Below are 24098 nucleotides of genomic sequence, written 5' to 3' on the forward strand. Positions count from 1 at the left end.
TTTTTTCCGCTTAATATTGAGAGCAGCAGACTCATTATTAAGTTATGAACACCGTCAGACTATTTCATCTAAATCAGCACTGTCTTCTCTGATTGGTTACTGCTCTGTAGGTTTTAACACAGAGAGGGGGCTCTCCCAATGACTGGTACCTGAACTGGAACTACCAGCGATCAAATGTGGCAACTTCTACACACAAATCTTTGCCACCGATTCATTCCCCTTCCATATACTTTATACCAACACAGACCATTAGTCCAGTTATTCTTTACTCTGACAGCATGTCATTAATAGCTCAATCCTGATGCGGGAAGTGGCTGGGGGCAGTGTTGCCGCCGTGCCACCGCGCAGTCTCCAGAGGGCTTTCCAGAGGCATGGGGAGGAGGAAGAAACAAAAAAACCTCCTTGGCCATCTGAAAGACCTCCATAAGGAGGCATTCCTGGGCCAAAGCTCAGTGGGAGCCAACTGACTTCGGTTCCATGTCTGAGAATGCCTCCAGTTGAATCGGTCTACAAGTTAGGCCACTGCAGCTCTGGAAACAAGTGGCTGGAAATGGGTTGGGTGCCATGGAGCTCCGCAGCACTGCCCACCTCCCCGTTTGCCCTCTCAGCTGGTGTAAGTGTAGCTTACACTAGCCAGGAGGGCAAACTCATCAGCATGAGCCCACATCACCTGCTATGGCCATTCCACAACCCCATCTAGATTGGAATGTCCATCTCCAAGATCTCAGACATACAAACATCTTTTCCAACATCTGTTACCACAGATCTTTTAAAATGGAAACACCAGAAAATGGGTCTGATGCCCTCTCAGGCCAAACATGCTCCACCAAAGATCCCATTAGAGACGGCCCAACTGCACAAGAGATAGCTCAACATACAGTGTTTTAGAGGCCAATGTAATATCAAAGCCTCAAGGTATTATTATGTTTAGCAGGACAGCTATTGTGAGTACCTCAGGAACCTGATGTTTTGAAATTATCACTGCGAAGGTCAGATTTACCACATGGGTAGACTTTATAACAACAATATCTAATGCATGAAGAGGTTTACATGAAATGTAGAGCTTGAAATGTTTACTATACCAGAACTGGACTGGTTCTCAGATGACAGATGGCAAACTGATGGGAAATGATGTGGATCAGAAAGTTAAAGGAAAATGAATGAGCTGAATACAAGAGAGACAGAAGAAAGAGATAGTTAACTGTTACAGAAAAGAATGTAACCACCAGTATTTTCTCATGGTGATAATTCAGAAAGGAAAAGACAGTATCACAGCCTGAACCACAAGCAACTAAGTCAAAGTGCATGAAGTTAAAGCATGTTAAATGTCCAACTGTGCTCTAACTCAAGAAGCAGAATGCATTTATGAATTTCTCTTCATTAAGCTAAAAGGAAAAGTGCATTGTCTATCAGCTGCTTATGTAAGAGCCCTAAAAATAATGCTGTTACTAAGAACTTTTTTTGCCTATTGTATGTCTCTTTAAAAATGTCATCTTTCCTTGGCTGCAATGAGACTTTGGTATGGAAATTCACTTGCCAATGAATACAATCTATAATTACCCTGAACAGATACTTTCTCCATACCTTCTAGGTAATGATTGGCTGTTCTTCAAGAGCCACAAAGTTTACTTCTAAAGGCATTATTTGAATACAAAAGATTTCAAAGTTGCATGCAAATTCTTTTTAGGGTTTCAGTTTAGTCAGTTGATATTACTGTGAATAAAGATCACAGTCCCTAAATTTTAACTCATAATTATGCAACCATTATTATCTTACCTTGTAAAATGAAACTCACACATTTTTCATTTACATTCCCTCTCTCACACTTCAGAAATTCGACAATGCAATTTGCTAAACATATTAGTTAAATGTGTTGCAAGTCAACAAAAAGTAGTTCTGTTTGTTCACTTTGCAGGTTCTCTTATATTTTCCGAAGAGTTTTGCCTATAACATACTAACTGTCAAGAGCTTTCATGGTTAATAGAAGGGTGAAAATAGAGAATAAAATGTTAATATCAAGAATGAATGTCCCAATGTTTGGGATCCATGGGGGTTCTTGCAGGAGAGGAAAATGCTTCTGCTTATGCAAGGGAGGGTAGGTAATCTCTGCAGGTTTACCCCTCCAATTGTAGGTTGGCAAGCCATGCTGTTTCAGAGGGTTTGTCCAGTGCAAGTTTCTCAGGGGATATAGTAGGAAAGAGGCAGTAATAAAGTATCTGCTCATACTTCTCTACATCTAATCCAAAAGCCGGGAAAATTTCAAACATTACATGCTCGCAGGTACAAGATCCACTTCCTTACATAAATATATAGTCTGAATCCCCACACCTCCAAAAATACCAAACTGGCTTTGACATGAACAAATGCGCATGCTGATTCAATATATCAGTATGTACATGCTAGCATCCATAGCGCACCCAATTTTCTGTCAGTCCCCTATTTCGCATTCACTATTGAGCTATCGAATTATCTATGAGCATTTTTTTGTTCTTTTCTTTTTTGTTTTTTTTTTTTTTTTTTTTTTTTTTTTTTTTTTTTTTTTTTTTTTTTTTTTTTTTTTTTTTTATTTTTGTGTTTTTTTTTGTGGGGTTGTGGTTTTTTTTTTTTTTCCCACACCACAAACAATTTTTTTTTTTTTTTTTTTTTTTTTTTTTTTTTTTTTTTTTTTTTTTTGAATAATTATCCAGGGTGGAATAAAAATAGTCATTTAGGCCAGCATGATCCAGCACAAATCCATGCAACAGTGCTTCCCCCAATTATGCATAGCGATCACGTTCAGAAAATGGGTAGAGAAGGAATAATGGCTAAAAACACCTCAAAGTCCCAAAAAGTGATCGTTTCAGGCAGATTCCTTGGGGTTTTTTGACATGCAAGAATTTCAGTGAATGCATTTACTTAACAAGGGGCAGTTTAGCACATGCAAAGAGGCATGCCAGTGGAACGCTGGAATGAATGCTGCAAACATGGTGTCTCTATATTCCACTATTGGGAGGAAAAGAGACATTGATTCTGTTTATTTAACATATCATGCTTAATTTTTTAACAAATTCCGTATTGTAACAGATACAGTCAACTAATAATTTATAAACCTATTCAAAGAGTGTCAAAATAAATGCTGAAGACAACTTTTAAATAGACAATATACAGAAATGCCATTTAAACAACTTGTGCCCAGAATATGTTACATATCATTAATGTACCAGATTGTATATCTGAGGAAAAGAAGAACTCTTCCTTCACTTACCATACAGCCCATTCTGGCCACCCTGACTGGCAAAGACAAGAGGAGGGAAGAGCCTCCATTCATTATTCCCTTGTTGCCTTACCAATGCCTTAGATGCTATTTTGGCAGCTTCCAAAGCTGCTGGAGTGCCCTGTGGAACATAGTCCTAAGGATACTTGAAAGTATGGTAGGCATTTTGGGAATTACATTACTCAGGGTGTACTGGACATCCTCAGTGCATCTAAAGCAATGTTTGAAACACCAAGGGCGGACATTTTCAAGTAGCAAGTCCAATGTACCTATAACTAAAAGTAAATTCTGAAAAACCTCAAGATGATCAAAGGAGGAAATCAAGTTAACAAAACAAAACCCTCCACTCCAATGTGATTTTCACAGATTTTGCCCGCATTCAAGGGTAGGGCATTAATCAGGTTTGGACTTTATGTTCATTTGAGTTAACATTAAACTGAAATACTCTAAAACAGAAGCAAAATAAGTAACATTATAATTTCAAATAATCATACGATTAAAAAAGGCCTTGCCTGTGACAACATTTTTGTGTGAGTGTGAGCGTGTGTCTGTTTTACCTTACAAATCATTTCCAGGATATCCCTTGTTGTGTCCCCTGGGTGGATTACAGTCAAAGCTGACTGGTTATTTGGTAGGCAGTACCAAGATGGCGTGAAGTACTCATGAACCCAGATGTCTGAGTCAGGATTATGCGGATGAACAGCAGTCAGTGTCACTTCTTTCTCTCTCTGAATAAAAAGACACAATTATTAAAACATTTTGATCATATACCACCCATCCATTTCTCAGTTAATTGTACATATAGAGATATGAAGTATGCCATTGTTTCCTGTACAATTTAACCACAAGTTTACATTATGAGTGGGCAAACTGATTGTTTTAAGAGGGAGTGGGGGTGGGGAATAAGACTAGGCAGGGAAGAGGTCCAGGACAAAGTTGTGCCCAAAGGCAAATCTGTCTCACCCTGGCAGCAAAACAAAATTAAAATCGTGCCATAAGTAGATTTGCTTGCTGCAGAGAGAGTGGAAAGTGAAAGCAGGGCTAGAGGAAATACATCCGTACAAGAAAACTTGTCACAGCGGACAAAATTAAAATCGTGCCATAAGTAGATTTGCTTGCTGCAGAGAGAGTGGAAAGTGAAAGCAGGGCTAAAGGAAATACATCCGTACAAGAAATCCATGAGTGCTGGAGTGCTGGACGTCCAGCTGCCAGTTGCACCTCTGTTCGCCAAGGTAAGATGGAAATTTCTATGATTGCAGCACCCTCACTGCTCAACAGGAGAAACCTGCTTGCAAGGCAAAGTACTGTCACTGGACTGACCATAGAATTTAGGATTAAGGACAATAAGTGCCAAAAGAAGGCTATGATCATCCATAAATTAAAGAAAATAATCCAATTCTCAATTTAAAGCTAAACACCTCTTCTACTAGAGACAGAAAGAGATGACAGTGACAGAGCCCACACAGATTTAGTTGAGTTATGATTGCTAACATCAGGCAATAAACATCAATATTCATTTCACTATTTTGGAAAGGAAAGGTTATAAGTACCTACAAAACAGACTCTTCCCAATTCTCCTCATGTATGGAGCAATCAAGATTACATTCATGGCAATTAAAAGATTGCAATGAAATATTTGAGTTATAAGAGGGTGCTGAAAAGTCATCATTGGAGTGGAAATACATTCTAGCTAAGGCGACTTGGTTTCCAAGGGCTGCTTCTGTTCTCTCCTTTTTGAATTCAATAAACATAGTCAAGAACAACCAGTTCCCACCCTCACGTCCTCCTCCTCAATCCTCACTGATAGAAGAAAAGAGCAATTTTGTCGTCTTCTTCCTTCCCACAGCAGTCTTTCATTCTATTTTTATTACATTTTTACACCATACTCTGCCCTGTACAATCTCGGAACAGTTATTAGTCTCTGTGACTATTACAACCCAGGGAATAAATTTTCCTAGAAACACCAAGGACTACCAGGAAGGAGAATGTAAGAAAGATTTTGCACCCTTCAAGTGTGGGATCCAATCCCTTCCATTCTTGCCTCTACTAACATTCAAATATTAAGCACAGATATCTGTAACTGTTATTAGGGTTGAATCTGAAGTTATTTAAAACTAGTGTAATAGAAACTTAGAAAAGTGCAAAGAAGTTCAAAAGGATGCCAGCATGAACAAACAACTTAATCAAGGATGATTTCAAAAGGTTCATCAAAAAAGGCTACATTTGGGGAAATTGCCCTATGGAACATATCTGGTGAAGTCACAATGCTGAGCTGGATAGAAAGGGCCTCCTGCATCCCCCCACCCACCCCAGCGGGACACCCAGGGCTATGGAGCTGGGGTTGGCAAAAGGTCTCCCACCTCCCCCAACAGTCTGCCCTGGCCCCTGGAGAAGCGGTGCCTGCTGCTTCCAGGGCCCACAAAAGCTCTCCTGACTCCGCCCCACACCAACAGGGTGCCGAGGAACAGTGGTGCCTGGATGCCTGCTGCTCCTCGGCCCTGCTGAAGCCCTCCCACTTCCCCGCACCTCAACAGCCCTGGCTGCTGGAGCAGCAGCACCTGAGCACTCGCTGCTTTGTGGGCCTGGACCACCCCTCCCAGGTCCCCCCCACCCCAACCATCCCCATTCCTGCCTCACCTTTGCACCCATCCCAAAACTCCCATTCTACCCTCACCTCACCTTAAATCTCACTTGAGCACCCTCCCTCACCCCATACCTCACCTTTCCATTCTCCTACCTACAACTTCCAACCCTCTCCCCACCCCAAATCACACCTTCCCACCTTTTACCCACCCCAACCCACTCCTTTCCACCCTCCCCAAATCCTCACCTTCCCATCTACCCCAAGCCAGACCTTTACAACCTCTCCCATCCCTTCAGCCACAGACCCAGGAAGATCACAAGTCTTGCACTGGGAGCAGAGGGTTGCAGCCACTACGGCCCTAGTAAAGTCTATTATGGGGGAAAATGCCTGCTCCCCCACTCTTTGCTAGGGCCCATTGCATCTTCCCCCACACTGGGCTTTGCTGCCAGTGTACATATAGAGGGATGTGAGCAGTTTAAAGGTTCCTGTACCTCATCATTGGCTCAGGTTCAAAGAACCTGATATCCGGAACAGCTTTGCTACCATGACTTAGTCTTCCTAAAAGAATTTTATGTCTCTCTGCTTTGTTCTAAAGGAATGGACTCCTTTGTGTAAATCAATTACTTTCCTTTTTTACCTTGCTTTCTGGTATAGTATCATCGAATATTCCTTCTAAAGATTTCTTCAAAGAATCATTTCCTTCACCAAACACCTGCAGAAGATAAAAGGTGATATTTTAATACAATAGGATGATGCAAATGAATTCTAAATTTGGAAATGTCTTGTGTTCCTTGTACAAATAGTGCAGAGTTTGAAGGAAAATTATATCAATTAAAATTGAAAAAAATTATTTCCTGGCTAGGAAAACAGCCAAATGCAACTAGTTATTTGGTCTGCTGAGACACGTTACTCATGCTTGACAAAAACCAAGACCTACTGAAATGCATACAGAGAAATTTGAAGGAACAATGCAAATGAGAACTGGAGAAAAATCAGGTAGGAAATCAGTCCTCTTAAAAGCAGTTTCTGAGGTCTAGTTAAATTCTATCCACATGTTTAATAAGCTATAGAGGAGTATGTCTAAAGTATTAAGAACACATATTCTACACAGACATCATGTTAAGCCACTTAACTAGGCTTGTCACACTTAGTTCTTATATTTTTTTTAAAACTCGGATTTCAGAGATCTGAAATGGCTGAAGAGGCAACGTTGAATCTTCCCAGCAGCATTAATGGTGCTGAATGTCATCTCCTTTTAAGAAATTTCTCCTGCCCAAAATCAAATGTGGTGCTATGTAAATACAGGTACATCTGTTCTCTAACCCAGAATAAGAGATTTTGAAGAGAATGTTACACGCAATTAATATTAGGAAAGAAGTCTGGCATTCATACGAATAAAGCTATTCCTCAAACAATTGAGAAATTTACAGCTTTAAAGCCTAATTCCAGATGAAACCTGTAAACTGAGCCTTCGGGGAGGGCGGTACACAAATACAATAAATAAACAAACAAACAAACAAACAAACAAAAGCTTTCAGAAGTAGTACATCGTCTTTACTTTACACAAGTAGTGTTATTGCCCAGATGTTTCTATAGACATTTCTAAAGCAGCCTACCAACACAATTTAAATTGTCTACTTTTCAGGGATTACCTGATTAATGCTTGGTCTCCCTTGCTTCTTCTTTGAAGTAGTGTCCAGACCCCAGAGGGATGAAAAGCGGCTTCGGCGTTTGCTTGCGGATCGTGACATGGCCTGTGTTCTTCGCCTAACACCAGATTCACCCGTGCGAGCCGCCACCTGCCAAGTGCCATAAAACTTCTGAATCCAAAGCTTCACAAAAAAAATCTATCACAGTTGTTTCAACTGTGGTATTTTTAAGGAGCACTCATCAAAATGTATTAATATTTTAAAGTGTTGGCATAAATGTGTATTCTAGAGGCATTCACTTTAAGGCTTCATTTACATTTCAGCTAGAAGCCAATTGTCATGGTTGAAGAGGGCTGATAATTTAAAAAGTGATAAATGTTCATCTTCCATAAAATTTAAAGGTATCTGTTATTTGCACTCCAGAGTAAACTGAGGGCCAATGTAAACATCATGCCAGTCAGATCTCAAGTTTGAATCGATATCTGGCAATGCCATCCTAAGAACAGCTGCAGCCTTCTAAACCCATTCACTTCAATGAACTTAAGAAGATGATCATTCTGCTTTAAGATACCACTTTGGTTGTAGGATTTTATTTTTCTTCCCTCGTCACATGAGAATGTCTTCATTCCTAAGATGGTGCAAAGTAGTTTCATTCTTCCAGCCTTCTTCTTTTCTATAAGACATGTGCCTTGGGGCTGCCAACACTTTTTGGAATATTTGGAGCCAAATTCTAATTCTAATAAGATTGCATATTACTGTAATTTGAGAGGGGTGGGGTCAGACACCCTGTTCAATATTAATTACACTACACAACTGATATCTTTACATTAGATGGTTTTTGAAAGCAATAACATGCTTTTGTTCCCATAAAGCCTAGCATTATGTAAATATTAGTTGTCCTTCAAAAATTGGCTACCTATTATATTAGCTATTTCAATAAACAAACTTGTACATATACAAAGAAATCTAGGATTGTTTTCCCACCAACTTAGCACAGAGCGGCAAGTGCAGCCCTGCAGTCAAAGCTCTGCTCATGACTTGAGTTTGATACCAACAAAAGTCCATTTCAGAAAGCTGGCTCAAGCTTTACTCAGCCTTACATTCTTCTGAGGTTGGTACAATGAGAACCCAGCTTGCTGGGGGTTAAGTGTAGACAATTGGGAAGGCAATGACAAACCACCCCATAAACCTGGACTGCCGATGAAACATTGTGATGCGGCATCACACCATGGGCCAGTAATCAACCAGTTCTTTCACAGGGGATTACTGTTACCTTTAGTATATTCTTTATGCCATGACTTATAAGGTCTAGGCTAGTCTGATCTCAGATATTTAAAGATAAGCAGGGGTGGTTCTGGTTAGTATTGGGATGGGAGACCACCAAGAAAGTCCAGGGTCGCTACACAGAGGCAGCCAGGTAAACCTCCTCTGAATGTCTCTTGCCTTGAAAATACCATGGAGTTGCTACAACTTGAGAGCACCATCCATCACCATATTTTTTTACAGAAATTTCCAGTTATACTTTCTCATGAATTTCAAATTAATGAACCTCATCAGAAAAGAGGCAAAGATGCCCCCCAGTTATGTAACACAAAGTTCAAGGGGAGCGGGGGTGGGGGGGACGGCCCAAAAGTATAAAGCTGGAGCCAGTCAGCCTTGGTGCTCAGTTCCTGGTCTCAGTGGATCTTGGCCTCAGTGAGGCTTGGATCAAGGTTTAAACTGCAGGCTCAAAGCATAGCTCAAAGCTAGATTTGGGCAAGCTGAGGCCAGCATCCAACAATGGAGTTTTGGGGCAGGGTGAGCCCTGCTGGCCGCTGTTCAACTGCAAAACTGCGCAGAACTTGGGGAGTTCCAGGCAGGGCACAGCTGTATGGGTTGGGGGCATGGTGCCCAGGGTGAGCACCAGGTGCTGTTTTACAAAGCTATGCCCGTGTAGAGCTGAAAAGGATGACTGGCTATGAAAAAAAAATTAAATCAGCCTACCTTCCACTTTTACAGGAGGGCTGTTCTGTAACATTAAACTAACTCATGAACATGAATGAATGCTTACTAGCCAAAACAGAAATCCCTGGATGAAAGTCCCTCCAGTTCTAAAAGAGATGTGGATGCAGATAACTTCTTGTTTTGGTATATTGATAACAAATACAATAAGCAGTGACTCTGAGATTTCTGTAGTTAAAGGTAAAGGGAACAACTCATATGTTACTTAATGGGAAAACTTTGTGAGGCTCTTGGGGCTATGTTTAAGGTAGAGGCATCAAATTTTCAGCATAGCAGCTGGTGCCTCTCCTTACAAGAACCCCTGAGTTTAGTGAATATTGGGTCAGTTTAGTCTCTGATTTTTTAAAAACCAAAGTCTAATGTTAGAGGAAAGTATTTGCCACAGGAGTACAGAATTTTACTAAGAGGAAAGAATTTAACTCAGAAGTAATAGTTCAGCATTTTACTAATATGTGAGTACAGGCCAAGACTGTACTTGCCCCACTGAAACAAACAGAGGTTGCATAGCAACAATACTCCCTTCCTCATCTTATACAAGTATCAAGGAAGATCTATTTCAGCAACACTGATATCTAGCATCAGCGTAATCTCACCAGTGCATGAAAAGAAGACACTGAAAAGATTCCAAGACGACCCATCGCATCTTTCGTTGGCCGACTTGCAAATGCAAGCAACGTTTTTGGATTTGGCAGTTCTCCTCCTTGAAGGCTAGCTAAGTAACATCGATATCTAAAGAGATCCATCTGAAACTGTTCCAGGTTTTGTTCCCAAACAAAGATCTAGAAGAACCAATACAGATTGGAGAGCAGAATGAGGGAAAAAAAGATCACAAACATACACTTTAAAGATCACAGATAAACAAGATTACATCGTTACGTCTTCTATTTCCTGTATTGCTTATATTTCTAGGGAAGCGAAAGGATTCATATTTCTAAATTGGATCAAAATAAAAGAAACAGCATTCCAAACCTGTTACTTAGATACAATACTAACAATTAAAATCCAGAGCATAAGGCACGTCAAAGCAAAAAAAAAAAAATCTCCACCGGCAGAAGCAAAACCCACTGTAGACATCAACATGTACTGGAGTATAAGATAACATCTCACAGCTGTAAAGCATCACTGTCTGTCCACCTGTCTGTTGCATGTTGCTAATAGGAAAGACTTTCACAGGACTCAGCATCTCCATGATAACAGTATTCAGTTAGAATTTTACCTCCACTGGTAAAAGAGTCAGAGTTCAGTTAAAAGGAATCTGTTCATTTTTCCTCATGTATATTTTCATTGCAACAGCAGGACAGACAAGACAGGCATTTATCATGAGAGCTCTCTGGTTGAAAGTTGTTCTCACCAAGGCATAAAAAAATAAAGGACTTATCTTTCTTGCTTATGGAATTCTGGAACACACTATTTACATCAGTAGTGCTGCACAAATTAATAATTGTGCCAGGATGTGCAGTTTAGAAGGTATACCAAAAACTCCAAAGGCTACATAAATGTGTTCTAGTTAGTTAACATTACCCTTACAGAAGAAACTCTTGGAAATCTAGACTGATTTTATACAAGTGAGAAAATACCTGATCAAGAATGGTTTTTTTCTTCTTGGAGTCTCGGACGGAGGATAAGCTGAGGAAATGCATTTCCCCCATTTTCTTCATCTTCTCGTCCATGTCAATCTTCTGCTCCAGTTTTTTAATCTCTGTTTTCAACAGTTTGACCGTATCCTCTTTGTGGTGCTGCCGCGCTACTGCTGTTGCACAAGCAGAATGGACTGCTGTGATCCAGTTCTCAAGTTCGGTTTGGCTAGAGGTCTGAAATGAAAAGAAAAAAAACCCAGTCAGAATCCTCACAGTTAACCCAAATATGCTGTTTTTGAAAGGGCCTCTGCTTCCTTAATCTCGTTTATAGATAGTGATTTCCAAATTTCTATTCTGCTTGTGTGTTTAATTTCTCCTGTTTGACTTAGCACCCAGTTTTCAGCTGCAGAATCAAACCTTTTGGACTGATAATGTTCACTAGAAATTATGGCTCTAAGGCGCATCATTATGCAGTGTGATGATAATATGCAGCTCCTCCACAAATGGAATGATTTAGACTACAACATCCTAGAGGCAGCCAGAAAGCAAGCCTGTATATTTTTATAGCATGATTAAACCATTAGTGTGTAACGATTCATAAAATACTTAATGAACACTGTGTCCACTACTGTTCTAACGGTAGTAAAATATATAGCAATTTCCTGCTGATAAAGATTATAACAATTAATTATTATTGCATAATCACCTTTGAGAGGTTACCAATGCTTTACAACTGGTAATGAATGGAATAGTCCACACCAACAGGAATGTGACTTAAAGAAATGACACTAGAGAAGCCATGAGTTTGAACTGCAAATCCACACACTCTGCTTGCCTGATAAGCAAGTTTTTTTTTAAAGGGAAACAGAGGCTACAAAGAGTGAACTGATAAAACAGAAAAAAGCATGTCCCTTGTTCCCATTTTAGCTAAAGGTCCTTTATTTTCTGATCAATACAATGTGGAAGTAAAACAGGATTTTAAATGAACGATACATTATCAAGAGCTGGCCATCCACTAACACCTACATAGCCTGTTTTTCCCCCACAGCTTGTTATAGGATTGTTCCAAAAAATGATGAAAACTTTGCTAGATAATCGAATTAATCTCCATACATCTTTTGCCTATGTTTTCCACTTGTGTAACAACTGCTAGCAGTGGTTAAAACCTAGCATAATTCTTATAAAGGAATGGAAATAATTAGGTGACCTAGAGCACTCTTATCCTCAGATATGAAACCACTTTAAATCTTTATTTTTATCATTCATCATTACCACCAGACATAATTATTGGGATAGAAGGGCAGAAGATACTGGGTGAGATGGAAGAAAGCACAACAAATAAATGGACAAGAGAAATCACAAAGTCCAAATCACTTCTGATTCCTTAACTATGATTAAGGCCCCTTTACAGACTGAAGTTTCAATCCTAGCCTAGATATTTGTGAATTTGTTATTTGTTTCCCTGTTTTTTTATTTAAATTGTATTTTGCTAGTTTTACAAACTGATTATAAACTCTAAAAATGCCCATACAAACAATTTGTTACACCTTCCTGCCCACCTCTCTAACAAATGCATTGTCACAATTAGAGAACAAGCTAAATGTAAACCAAATTGAAATTTTAGAGGTATCTTATTTAGTTAAGTTGAGAATTTAGGAATATAACATTATAAGAAACCCTCTTGCTGCAGAAATTAGAACACTCCTGAATCATATTGTATTGTATTGTATACTGGGGGTGAAGTTTAAATTATAATGGTTTTCCACATCAAAGAACCCACTTCTTAGTTGCAATAGCTTTGAGTAGATGGTCACAGAAAGGAAACATTATTTTAAGTTGCTTTTTGAGTAGAGGGAGTAAACTGTGTTATTTAGTGATGTGTGACTAAGACAGCTGTTCTACCTCCAAAGGAAAGATGAAATGATGTAAAGATATGCTGTATCTGAAATAAGAATATTAAGTTTTAAGGAAGATGGTTGGCATCTCGCAGTACCATGTGACTTTCAACTGTACTACATTTGAATAGGTCAGATGGTAGCTCTTGACTGAGGGGGAAATGAGTAGGAAGCTTGCAACATCTGTGGGTGAAAGGCAGCTAGAAGAGGTCTAAAATGAAACATATGCTTTGACTGCACTCAGTACTTTATTTGCTTTTTAAAATGTGTTGATACTTATATATGTTTGCACAGATTTTCACCAATTACACCCCATGCAAGACCTGATGGAGCCCCTTATCCCCTTAAAAGGGCCAGCACTCAGTATTGGTTCACATCACCACCAAAAAAGACCTGTGTGGAATAACCATATAACCATTCGTTACATCAGCATTTTCCAGAGTCTGTACAGTGGAAAATGAGATACGAACTAGTAAGTATTTATATACTGAAAAATCATAATCAGCAGCAATCAGCAGCAATTGCATGAAAAGAAACATTTCATACCTTTTCATTCCTACATACTACTGTGCGTTTTCACAAAATATGTAGCAATGGTATATTATTAGTACCTACAAAGGAACATACTCTAGCAATTCTCAGCATACCAAATTAAGCTTGGGGGCTACCATAACTTGCAGATGATTTCCATAATTATGGTCAATTTTTCTTCCTCCTGTACTCCACTCTCTGTTTAACTCTGTAAATCTGTTGTTTTAGATTTATGAAGGCTCAAGCACATAACGAACAAATACCTTCATAAATATCAAGAAAAGAAGCCATTAATTTGTCTTTGAAAAGGTTTACTTTGTGCGCATTCCCACATTAGGTTCGCTTTGATAAGACCAGAGCTCCTAATAAATAAGGCTCTTTGTTGCCACAAAAGTCATGCACTCTATATGACCTTTTAGGCATTTAGCTTCTATGGCATTTGTTTCCCAATGTTTTTATTAACAAAATGTAAGCCTTTGCATTGATATGGGTCATTCTGGGGTAGGCGTGTGGTGGTGGGGGGGAGTCTTCACTGTCTATTATATGAGGGCTGTTTCCACATGTTCTTGTATTTATTCTAACATTGCCACCTCCTGAGTGAAGCTTTCCAGAATGGTTAACACAAGTAGCTCATGAGGGAAAAGTACAAATGGAGGACAGAAGAAAAGAATGCTTAACAAATGGAAGTGACTGCTCGGCAATTTATCCATATGCCCTCCCACACACACAGGAAAATAAACAACATACAACCGATCTGCAGCAGGGTTAAATAAAAACATTTCCACCCAAGGAATGCATTGCTTGAATGGAGAATGCCTTTACATTCCAATCAAACTGGTTTTCAGAACCCTATAATTAAAGATTCACTAAAGAGCACTGATAGGTATGGTGCACAGAAAAAGCTGCGAAAAAGCCTTAAAATATATTGTCCTTACACCCACATTCACTGATCAAATCTACCTCCTTAAATGATGCTGGCATTCTTAAACTGAAGGGATGACACACAGAATAATTCAAAATCATCAATTAAATGACATGAAGAAGTTGAGGTCATTATCAACAGTGGTAAAATAAAGCCATTATTTTGATAGATTTTAGAAACGTCAAAAATTAAAAAAAATGTAATAATATTTTTATACTGTTTTATACTGTCTTCTGGGGCAATTTATGATATCTCCAGGATCGATCAGCAGTTCTTCAGTGAGCAGATTAGTAATGGCACACAAACTTACTTGAAAGATGGATTATCAAATAACTGATAATTATTAGAAAAATAACCCCAACTGATGCATTCCATTCTTTTCCCAAAGCCTTCTAAGAAATAATATCTCATGAACTCCTAAGGCAGCTGCTCTACTCAAAAGTCAAAATGTAAGTTTCCGGACATATTCTATAGTAGGACTCAGATCTATACCTGACATTGTGAGTGTAGCTTATGCTTAATAGCATAATGTCCTATAACATACACTGTAATAAAATAATTAATTTATCATACAGTTTCCCCTATTCTATCCAACAATAAGTCTACATACTGCAGTCAGGTTTTGGTGTGAAACTAGGGTCACATTTTGGCCAATCTTTAGGCTACAACCTTATACTGAATAAAGGTGCAAGCCTGATTTGATTATCTCTTGACAATGCAATGTTTTGGACCCTACTACATTACTGACAGCCCACTCCAGATTGTGTGTGTGTGTGTGTTGGTGAGTGGCTACTGAAGTCCACATGTTCGCACCAACACATTTGCCCTCCTACCCAGCATAAGCGTCACTTACACTTGCCGGGAGGTCAAACAGCGAGGTGGGCAGGAAACGCTTCCAGAGTTGAGTCAGCCTAACAGGGAGGCCAACGCAACTGGGGACATTCCAGGGGCATTCCTAGAGGTGGAGCTGACATTAGTTGACTCCCACTGGGCTTTGGTCCCAGGAACACTAGCAGCAGGGAAGATGGACTCTGTTTTCCTCTATGGAGGGCTTTCAGGTGGCCAGGGCTTCTCCGGCTTCTCCTGCTCCGCCTGGAAGGCATATGCAGGTGGTGCAGTGGAGCAGCTGAAGTACCAATTCTAGCCAACTTGCCAACAGGATTGGACTATATAATCACCCAGTGTTAAAGTAATACTACTAATAAATTAAATAAGTTGTAATTCTTCTTGAGTTACAGCAGGAAAGGTGGACTGTGAACTAAGCCAATACATTAATGAACCCCTTAATTTAGGCATAAAAGTACCCACCACCTATTTTTTCTAGATATCAAATGGTACTAAGTTGCTAGATCAGGTCTTTGCCTGAAAGATGTGCTGAAGAAGGAAATTGCATGTATAATAAACCAAGGACAGAACAAACCTGAAACAGAAAAACATCTCCAAGGGAATTGCTGAGGCAAAAGACATAGTCTTTCTTTGGGTGCTCAGGCACTGCTTGCACAATGCTATTTTCTACCCAGACTGCATGTTTTGGGATGCTGTTGTGGTCTATTATAGACCTGCCATCACTTTCGTAGAAGAATAACGTACATCCTTAAGAGAAAGAGCAAAGAATTAGCAAATTGCACATCTGAACAAGATCATATTGCAGTTTCACTAAACCACTAAAATAATGACAAATAACACTTAAGCATATATTAAACTAGAGAAAGTGGAATATTTAATAAGATGTTGGATTGTAAGATGGCAGTTTAAAAGTCTGTCTGTTAGGCCACTCTTTGGGAATTAAAGTTATTAGAAGATAAATTCTCTTCTTAATAGGACTCATCTGAGCACTACCTGCTACAACCCCCCCCCCCCCACACACACACACATTTTAAGCAGACAAAATCATCATCTTCTATGCCACATAAAGGTTTTGAACTTTAGTCAAAGCTTTTCAGGGCTATTTTTAAGCATTTGTTTGAAATGTGTTACCAAAACTATTACTCTCTAGTCTAGGTTATCTGAAGTTAAAATTACATCCAGCTAATAACTATAACTTTTAATAATTTGGGACTATTGCAGCTATAGCTACAATAGCTATCCAAGTTCTTCTCCTAGGTATTTTGTCAAAAGTGTCTTATGTACAATCCTGTATGTTCTTTTGCATGACTCATAAGTAGGATAGGCAACACTGACTGTCTATTTGATCACAATCACATATACCATAAAAACAATAATGCCACTGTGTTGGCAGAATATCTTTTAAAAATTCCACTCTACTACCATTTAATAGAAAGGGCAGGAATACAGGCTGTTTGGTCCCCTCACCTTGTCATAGTCAAAGCTTCTCCTAATAGACACAAACTAAAAGTGCAGGCACCAACAGATACTAATGGTTAAAGTGTGCATACACAGGTGTTTGAATTTCTATCTTTTTGTTAGTTCTCACTTGACTCAATGAAGATTATACAGTCAATACAATCTACAGGATGGAAATGTAATGAACAATGCAGTAGGAATTAGGGTTGTAGAACCAGCCAAAAGTCTAAAAACAAAACTATAGCAAAGCATAAGTATTAACATGACATATTAAATGAGGCAAAAACTACAAAGTGTGATCATAGTTTCAGCAAGTTACACACAACAATATAGAAAATTATTTAATAATATTTGATAATACTATTTACTAATATTGTGTTTTCAGAGACTGGCTTTTGAAAACAGTAGCACAGATACCCTGAATGCTGATTCATCTAGTAATATGGAACAATGCCTCCTAACTGGCAAGTAATTGTTTCTTGAGGTACATTTCTCCTAGAAAGTAAATATATTTGTAAAAAACATGTTCATGTAAGAACAGAACTACATATTCAGAAATATGACATTAGAGAGTTATTGTCTCCCAAACATCTTAACCAGCTAGTTTTCTAGTCTGATTCGCCGCAATGTTTGATCAACGAGCTCACAAACTATGGCAGAAAGGTGTTAATTTGCACAAATGTGTAAAGACAAAACACTTAAAGGGAACCACTGATTCACAAGTGTTTTCAAGCTCTAGTTGATTAAGTCCCTGAAATATTTGTGTCACTTTTAAAATTATATTGCAACAATTGGGAACCTATAAGGACTTGTAGAAGGCGTCTCATTTCCCCCTCTATTTCCTCTTTCTATTGCCAGAAAGCCCCCATAGCCTCTATTTTGTTCCTGCTTCCTTTTTAGGGTTGATACCCAATATAGTTTTCTTTGTCCTTTTTAGGGCTGTCAGCTCTAGGTTGGGAAATTCCTGCAAATTTGTGGATGGAACCTCAGCAGGTGAGGTTTGGAGAAAGAAGCAACCTCAGAAGGATCTAATGCCATAAAACTGCCTCTAAAGTGGCCATTTTCTCCAGGGAACTGATCTATGTCATCTGGAGATAAGTTGTTATTCACACTGAATTTCACCCTGCAACTGGCAGTTGGCAACCCTAGTTCCCCTGTAGAAAATGACTGCTAAGGGGTGGTGGCGTCTGTGGCATTGTACCCTTCTGAGGGAATTTCCTAACCTGGAAAACACTATTTGCTTCCCACACAACAGGCAACCTACACTTACCTACCTTTTTGACTTCATCTTTCCCTCTCTCCCACCCAGCTATCTCTGTGTAGGAAAACTGTAGCCCAGTCTGTGGGTGCTAGCGACTGGGCCAGACCCACATGCATGGCAGAGAGCTCTCAAGGACTATATTTATTATTTAATTTTTACTCTGCCTTTCCCCATAGCGGGGACCAAAATACTTTATATTATTTCCCTCTTCACCTTTTCATCTGCCCAACAACCCTGTGGGGTAGGTTAGGATGAAACTATGTGACTGGCCACTCACCCAATGAACTTCCACACAACAAGGTGGGAATTAGAACCTGAGTCTCCCAGACTCTACTCTGAAGCTTTAACCACTATACCACGCTGGCTTTCACAGGGTGGATGACATTGAACAGTAGCAAGTAGTCAGGCCTAGCTGAGTCACACAAGTGGTATCAAGTCATCCAGATGTTATTCCCAGGCCTAGGTTTGCCAGTCTCCAGAATTATAACTTAACTCCAGATGACAGAAATCTGTCCCCTTGAAGATAAGGGCTGCTTTACAGGACAAATTCTATGGTATTATATCTGACAAAGACCTCTTTCCTCCCCAAACCCTGTCTGCCTCAGACTCCACCACAAACTTTTAGAAAACTTCCCAACCTGGAGATGGCAAACCTAACAGGCCTAACCTCAATGAGATCTCCCTCAAAGGATAAAAGAGGCATGGAAAGAGCCCTGCTCCTTCTGCTTGAAGTTACAAGTGCTCCGTTCATCTTCTTTTTTTTTTAGATTCCACATACTTCTGCAGCCTTTTCAGGTTGAAAAAGATCAGTTTTGTCTGTTCACAGCTCCAGTCACCCAATTTAAGTATCCTCAGATTTCGCCGGCTTCACTTTTAGTGTGTGTCCGTGTGTGCGTGCACGTGCGCGTGCGCGCACACACACGTATATTTAAACACTAGTCTGATCTACAAAAGATAAAGTTAGTTCCCTGAGTAAGCACTGACCCATGGTTATCACAATATTTACTAGGCAGACCATGTTTACGGGATGGTTTGCCATTGCCTTTCCCAGTCATTGCCATTGCCTTTCCCAGTCATCTGCACTCAACGCTAGCAACCTGGATAGCTTTAAAAGGGGCTTGGACAGATTTATGGAGGAGAAGTCGATTTATGGCTACCAATCTTGATCCTCTTTGATCTGAGATTGCAAATGCCTTAACAGACCAGGTGATCGGGAGCAACAGCCGCAGAAGGCCATTGCGTTCACATCCTACATGTGAGCTCCCAAAGGCACCTGGTGGGCCACTGCGAGTAGCAGAGAGCTGGACTAGATGGACTTTGGTCTGATCCAGCTGGCTTGTTCTTATGTTCTTATGGGTACCTATTTTACCAAACTTGGAAGAATGGAAGGCTGAGTCAACCTTAAACTGGCTACATGAAACTGACTTCCAACAGGATCGAACCCAGGTCATAAGCAGCGTTTTGAGTGCTGTACTGCAGCTAAATGCTCTGCACCATGGGGATTCTTGGCCTATCTAGCCTGTTTAAAATGTAGCATTAAAAAAGAACTAACAATGCTTCCATCCCATTATAACAAAATAGCTGTTGTTCAATGTATTGTCAACATAAAATAAAAAGCTGTTTCAAGGATAGAATTAAAAATCATCATCCTGTATCAGACAAAATTAAAATATATTCTCATGTGACTTATTTTTAAATTTCTGCATTATGGTCCCACATTCTCCAACCATAGAAGGTTATCCATGGTTATCAGGTTAACCTAAGGTTTTGAGAAACCTATTTTCATTAAGCAATAGCAGATGTTAACTTTCAAAGTCTAAATACTAACATTATTAAGCCTCAGTAATCCTACAGCAACAAAGAAAAAACTCAGTGTAAGTCAGGACACTTTAAAGTAACACCTCTTGTATGTTTCTCTCTCTTTCCTTCCATATGGCTCTTTGTTTACTTGCACCACCCCAGCAGACTCTCCCATCATGCTGCCTGAAGGCTTATTTCCAACATCTGAGCTTCCATAAGAAAGAATTTTGGATATGGCATTGGTCGGATAGGCCTGGACATTTCAGGACTGTGGAACCCACTATTTTTACCAAGCCCAATCTTTTCCCATCATAAACTCCATTTTGATTACTTTCTCAGAAGTAGGAGAAACTCTAAGGGAAATACTTTTCAGAGGAAGAAGAAGCTCTAAGGAAAAGGCTGAGGAAGAGTCCACAAATTCCACATGCACAATGTCAGATGTATCCCACATTTGCCTAAGAAACTAGTCATTTTGGAAGAACTGTATAGACAGCCTCATCTGTCAGACTATAGGCAACTGAACCATGATCACAATTAGGATTTCATTTCCCCAGTAGACGTGGGGGTTCCCCTACTCCTGTTTCTTTGCCTGTTCTGAGTGGTGACCTATTTAAAAATTTAAATAGGAGAAAAATTATATGGCCACCAGGCCTATGACACAAGGTCCCTTCTGGGTTTCCCCTGGATGTCATTCCTCTCTAGGAACCACCAGAAATTTAATGTAAAACATAGACTTTTAGACAATTTCTCGATAGGACTGACATGTCTTCCATTTTCCTATTGGGAATGATGTTAGTTCTTTCTAGGTATCACAGAAAACTGTGGTAACACCAAATAATTTCCAGTGGTTCCTAGAAATGCAAGATATCACTTCTGGGGCTGCCCATCATGTCACTTCCTCCTCACCAATCTTTTACTGCTTGCCAGATCCAACCCTAATCATACTGGAAATCCAAGGCAGAATTTTTAAAGCAACCCTAGGCAAACTTACCTGGAAATAAACTCCACTTTAATTCTACTGTTTCAAAACTAATCATGTTCATGACTGGGATGCAGGGTTTTCATGTCTTTCAAGTACTCATTGCTTGCTATATGCCATATCAAGCCAGCATAGCCATTTCTTTCAAATTAATGAAAGGACAGTATCATGCTTGAATATATAAAGGAATAGCCGTGCCTGAAAAACCTTTAACTGTAAATGATCATGATCACAAATATTCATTTTCACCAAACGTTCATTTTCACCAACGAAAAGTGATGTAACATTCTACTGGTTTTGAAATGTGCCTACAGCAGAGTGAGGAAATGAGAAATGAATATGTTCTTAGAAGCATTAGAATAAATTTCCTGCCAGTTTCAACTAACTTTATTGTACACCCACCTACATTCATGTATTTGTAATCATCAGTTCATGTGTTTGCATGTTTGCAGCCTGTGGCATTTATTTATTTAAAACATTTATATGCCCTCTTTTCTTCCTGAGCATCTTGGAACGCAAAGTGGGGAACAACAATGTAAAAACAATTTTATAAAAACAACAGATACAAACCGTGAAAACTGCAACTAAATAGACTTGTGAGGTCTAAATGGATACTGAAAATGTATTTACGGTACCTTTTAAGGAAACCCAGTACTGCTTCCATTTCCTCCGCGCAGCTAACTCCACCTTCTTGTTCTTTTTGTGGACAAGAAAATTTTTCACTGCAAGTGCTCCAGCTTTCCGTACAGTTCCCTGGCATGCAGTAAGGAGAATGTCTGACTGTCCCGGAGAACTTAATGTCCCGCTGCTCTGTTCATCACTCAGGGCAGAACCAGCTTCGTCCAGGTTATCGTTGGTACTGCTCATCTCCAGTTCCCGTCGGAAGTTCTCATAGACTCCCTGGCGGGTCCCATCACCTGTAGAAGAGCTGCCACTGTCACTGCCAGCAAACGCTCGACTGGTTGTTGGAGAGTAACTAGAGTTTGTAGCATTTGAGCGTCTGGAAAGGAGATCCGTGTCAGTCGTTGCACCCTCAATCCCGCTGTCAGCAAACTCACTCCCTTCACCTGTATTAACATCCTTGTGAAATAAAAGAAAGAAGATATTATGGAGAAAGGGATTGAATCAATAATTAACAGTGAATAAGATTTTGTTTTTAAGTACCATTCTTTTACAACTGCAGTAGATCCACTATTCCAAGTCCTACCTCAAATGTATTGTATTTAATTGGCCTGCTGAGTAGTATTTTGGAAAGTCTCTTAGGTAGAAAGAAAAAAGAGGTTGAATGTTTCTTTCAGGTTTTAATAATTTAAAGTAATTTAATGGCTTGATTTGAGACCAGCATTTCTGTGGGAAAAATGGCGATTCACAGGAGCAGGATTTCAGAGGTCATTTCAGGCTGCCATGAGAGAGGGAAACCTGTAAAATTGCACTCTGTGAGTAAAACCTTTCTGCTTGTAGGAACATTAGTCTGGATTCAAATCAATATCTAAGCAAAGTTAAGCACTTTCAAACGCCATTGATTTTAATAGAGAAATTTAAGCCCATCCTTAATTCTAAATGTTTCAATTTATTTATTTCGATTTTTAAAAAATATGCTGCATCTCCAAGAATCTGCCTGAGCTGATTTACACAATAAAAAAAATAACAATAAAATATTTGAAGATATTGAGGTTTGGCCTTTTGCTACCTCAGCATAAAAGCATTAACCATAAAAGCAGATAACTGACAGCTTAAAATAATAGTTTCCAGAATAAAGTTGGGTAAAAAAAAATCAACCCTTTAATTAATCCTTTAATTCTGGGTGAACAGAAACATTTTGGTCAGGTGCCTAAAAGAAAGCAATTTCTTTTAGGTACCAGGCAAACTGCAAGGGGAAGGGCATTACATAAGCAAGCGCCACTACTGAAAATTTTATCTCTGGTTGTTGTTGTTATTATTATTATTATTATTATTATTATTATTATTATTATTATTATTATTATTTATTCAATTTCTATATTGCCCGATCCCCAAAGGGCTCCGGGCGGTGAACAACATAATATATAAACAATAAGCAGGAGCAAATCCGGTACAATACAAACATAGGCTTTACCTCCAAAGGTGGGGTACAGAAAATGGACTGGTGAATTGAGTAAGATAGGAGGAGATGGTTGTTCAAGTATCCTGGCCTCAAGTTTTTTAGAGCTTTGATGGCAAGAACCAGCACTTTGAATTGTATCCAGAAACAAATGGGAAGCCAGTGCAGAACTTTCAGAGCTGAGGTGATACAATCCATGTATCCCTGATATGATCCATGTATCCCTGGCGAAAGTCTGGCTGCTGCATTCTGGATGAATTTTTAAAGGCAGACCCACATAAAGTACATTACAGTCAGGGACGTAGGTAACGGGGGAGGTTCATGGGTTTAAACCGCCCAATTACATGTCCGGCCTCTTGGCTCTCGCAAAGCAGGTTTTGAGCCAGGGAGCTCTTGTGAGAGGCGAGACTTTCTCTTGCAAGTGTGCGATGCCGGCTGCCTGTGAGGGCTTCTCTTAGTTCTCGGATCTTCCTATCAATGCAAAGATGATTTTCCTGCTCAACAATCCAGAGGCTGAAATAACGGAAATCGTAGCCAAATTTTTGCTGCGAGTTTTGAATTAGGTTCCCTTGGCAGCTGACCATATTACTTTTACTGTTCTCTATTGGATTTACTCTTTACTCTCCCTGTGTTGTATATGCCTAAGAAAGGTCTATGAATCTGAATCTGAACATAAAATACAAGCCCTTTAACCATTTAAAATGTTTTCTACATCATTAATATTCAGTGAGTAAAACACAAAAAATAGGCAGGTTGATGGGAATGCAAGGGGAGAAGATAAACCCCAGATGAATGCTAATTGCCTCTGAAAATTCTGTGGGGAAAATACTTAATATTGATATATTCTTACACATAAAAATTCATCTTTGGTACCTACAGATTGCCCCTTATCTAGATTTCTCTGAAACCAGCTAAATGTGTTAAAAGCAGCTGAATTTCTATCTCCTTAAGGGTAGAGAATAAGCTTCAGAAAGTAGAATTATGTATTATTAAAAAGATTAAAATAGCCCCAGAGCATAGAGAACTTTTGGGGGGTAGGAAAGGAAAACAAATCCCAGCTAGTAGATCAAGGAGCACTGCCTGCAAATCTAATTGCTGCAGAAAAGGATGTTCTAAGCAAACCAAATGGTACAGCTGATCCCTAGATAGAGCTCCCTTTGAAGTGGTAGGAAACAAGTATACCACGTGGAGCCAAGAGGCTTCTGAATGCTGAAAAACAGTGACGTTGAGCCTGTTCAGCACACTTGGCCAGAGACACAACC

The 24098-nt window shown here is 39.4% G+C and overlaps 1 protein-coding gene across 6 annotated transcripts in view; it reads right to left on the reverse strand.

Moving 5' to 3' along the window:
* Window positions 1-24098, reverse strand: part of TIAM1 (TIAM Rac1 associated GEF 1) — a 237403-nt gene that overhangs the window by 53885 nt on the left and 159420 nt on the right. For all 6 annotated transcript variants that reach the window (XM_048492825.1, XM_048492826.1, XM_048492822.1 and 3 more), the window contains 7 exons: window positions 21392-21836; window positions 15833-16005; window positions 11065-11298; window positions 10081-10266; window positions 7490-7636; window positions 6475-6549; window positions 3811-3981 (listed from right to left, as the gene is read on the reverse strand). In XM_048492825.1, coding sequence (XP_048348782.1) covers window positions 3811-3981; window positions 6475-6549; window positions 7490-7636; window positions 10081-10266; window positions 11065-11298; window positions 15833-16005; window positions 21392-21836 — 1431 coding nt within the window. The remainder of the gene's footprint in view (window positions 1-3810; window positions 3982-6474; window positions 6550-7489; window positions 7637-10080; window positions 10267-11064; window positions 11299-15832; window positions 16006-21391; window positions 21837-24098) is intronic.

The sequence above is a fragment of the Sphaerodactylus townsendi genome, linkage group LG04, assembly GCF_021028975.2.
Source record: "Sphaerodactylus townsendi isolate TG3544 linkage group LG04, MPM_Stown_v2.3, whole genome shotgun sequence".
Lineage (NCBI taxonomy): Eukaryota > Metazoa > Chordata > Lepidosauria > Squamata > Sphaerodactylidae > Sphaerodactylus > Sphaerodactylus townsendi.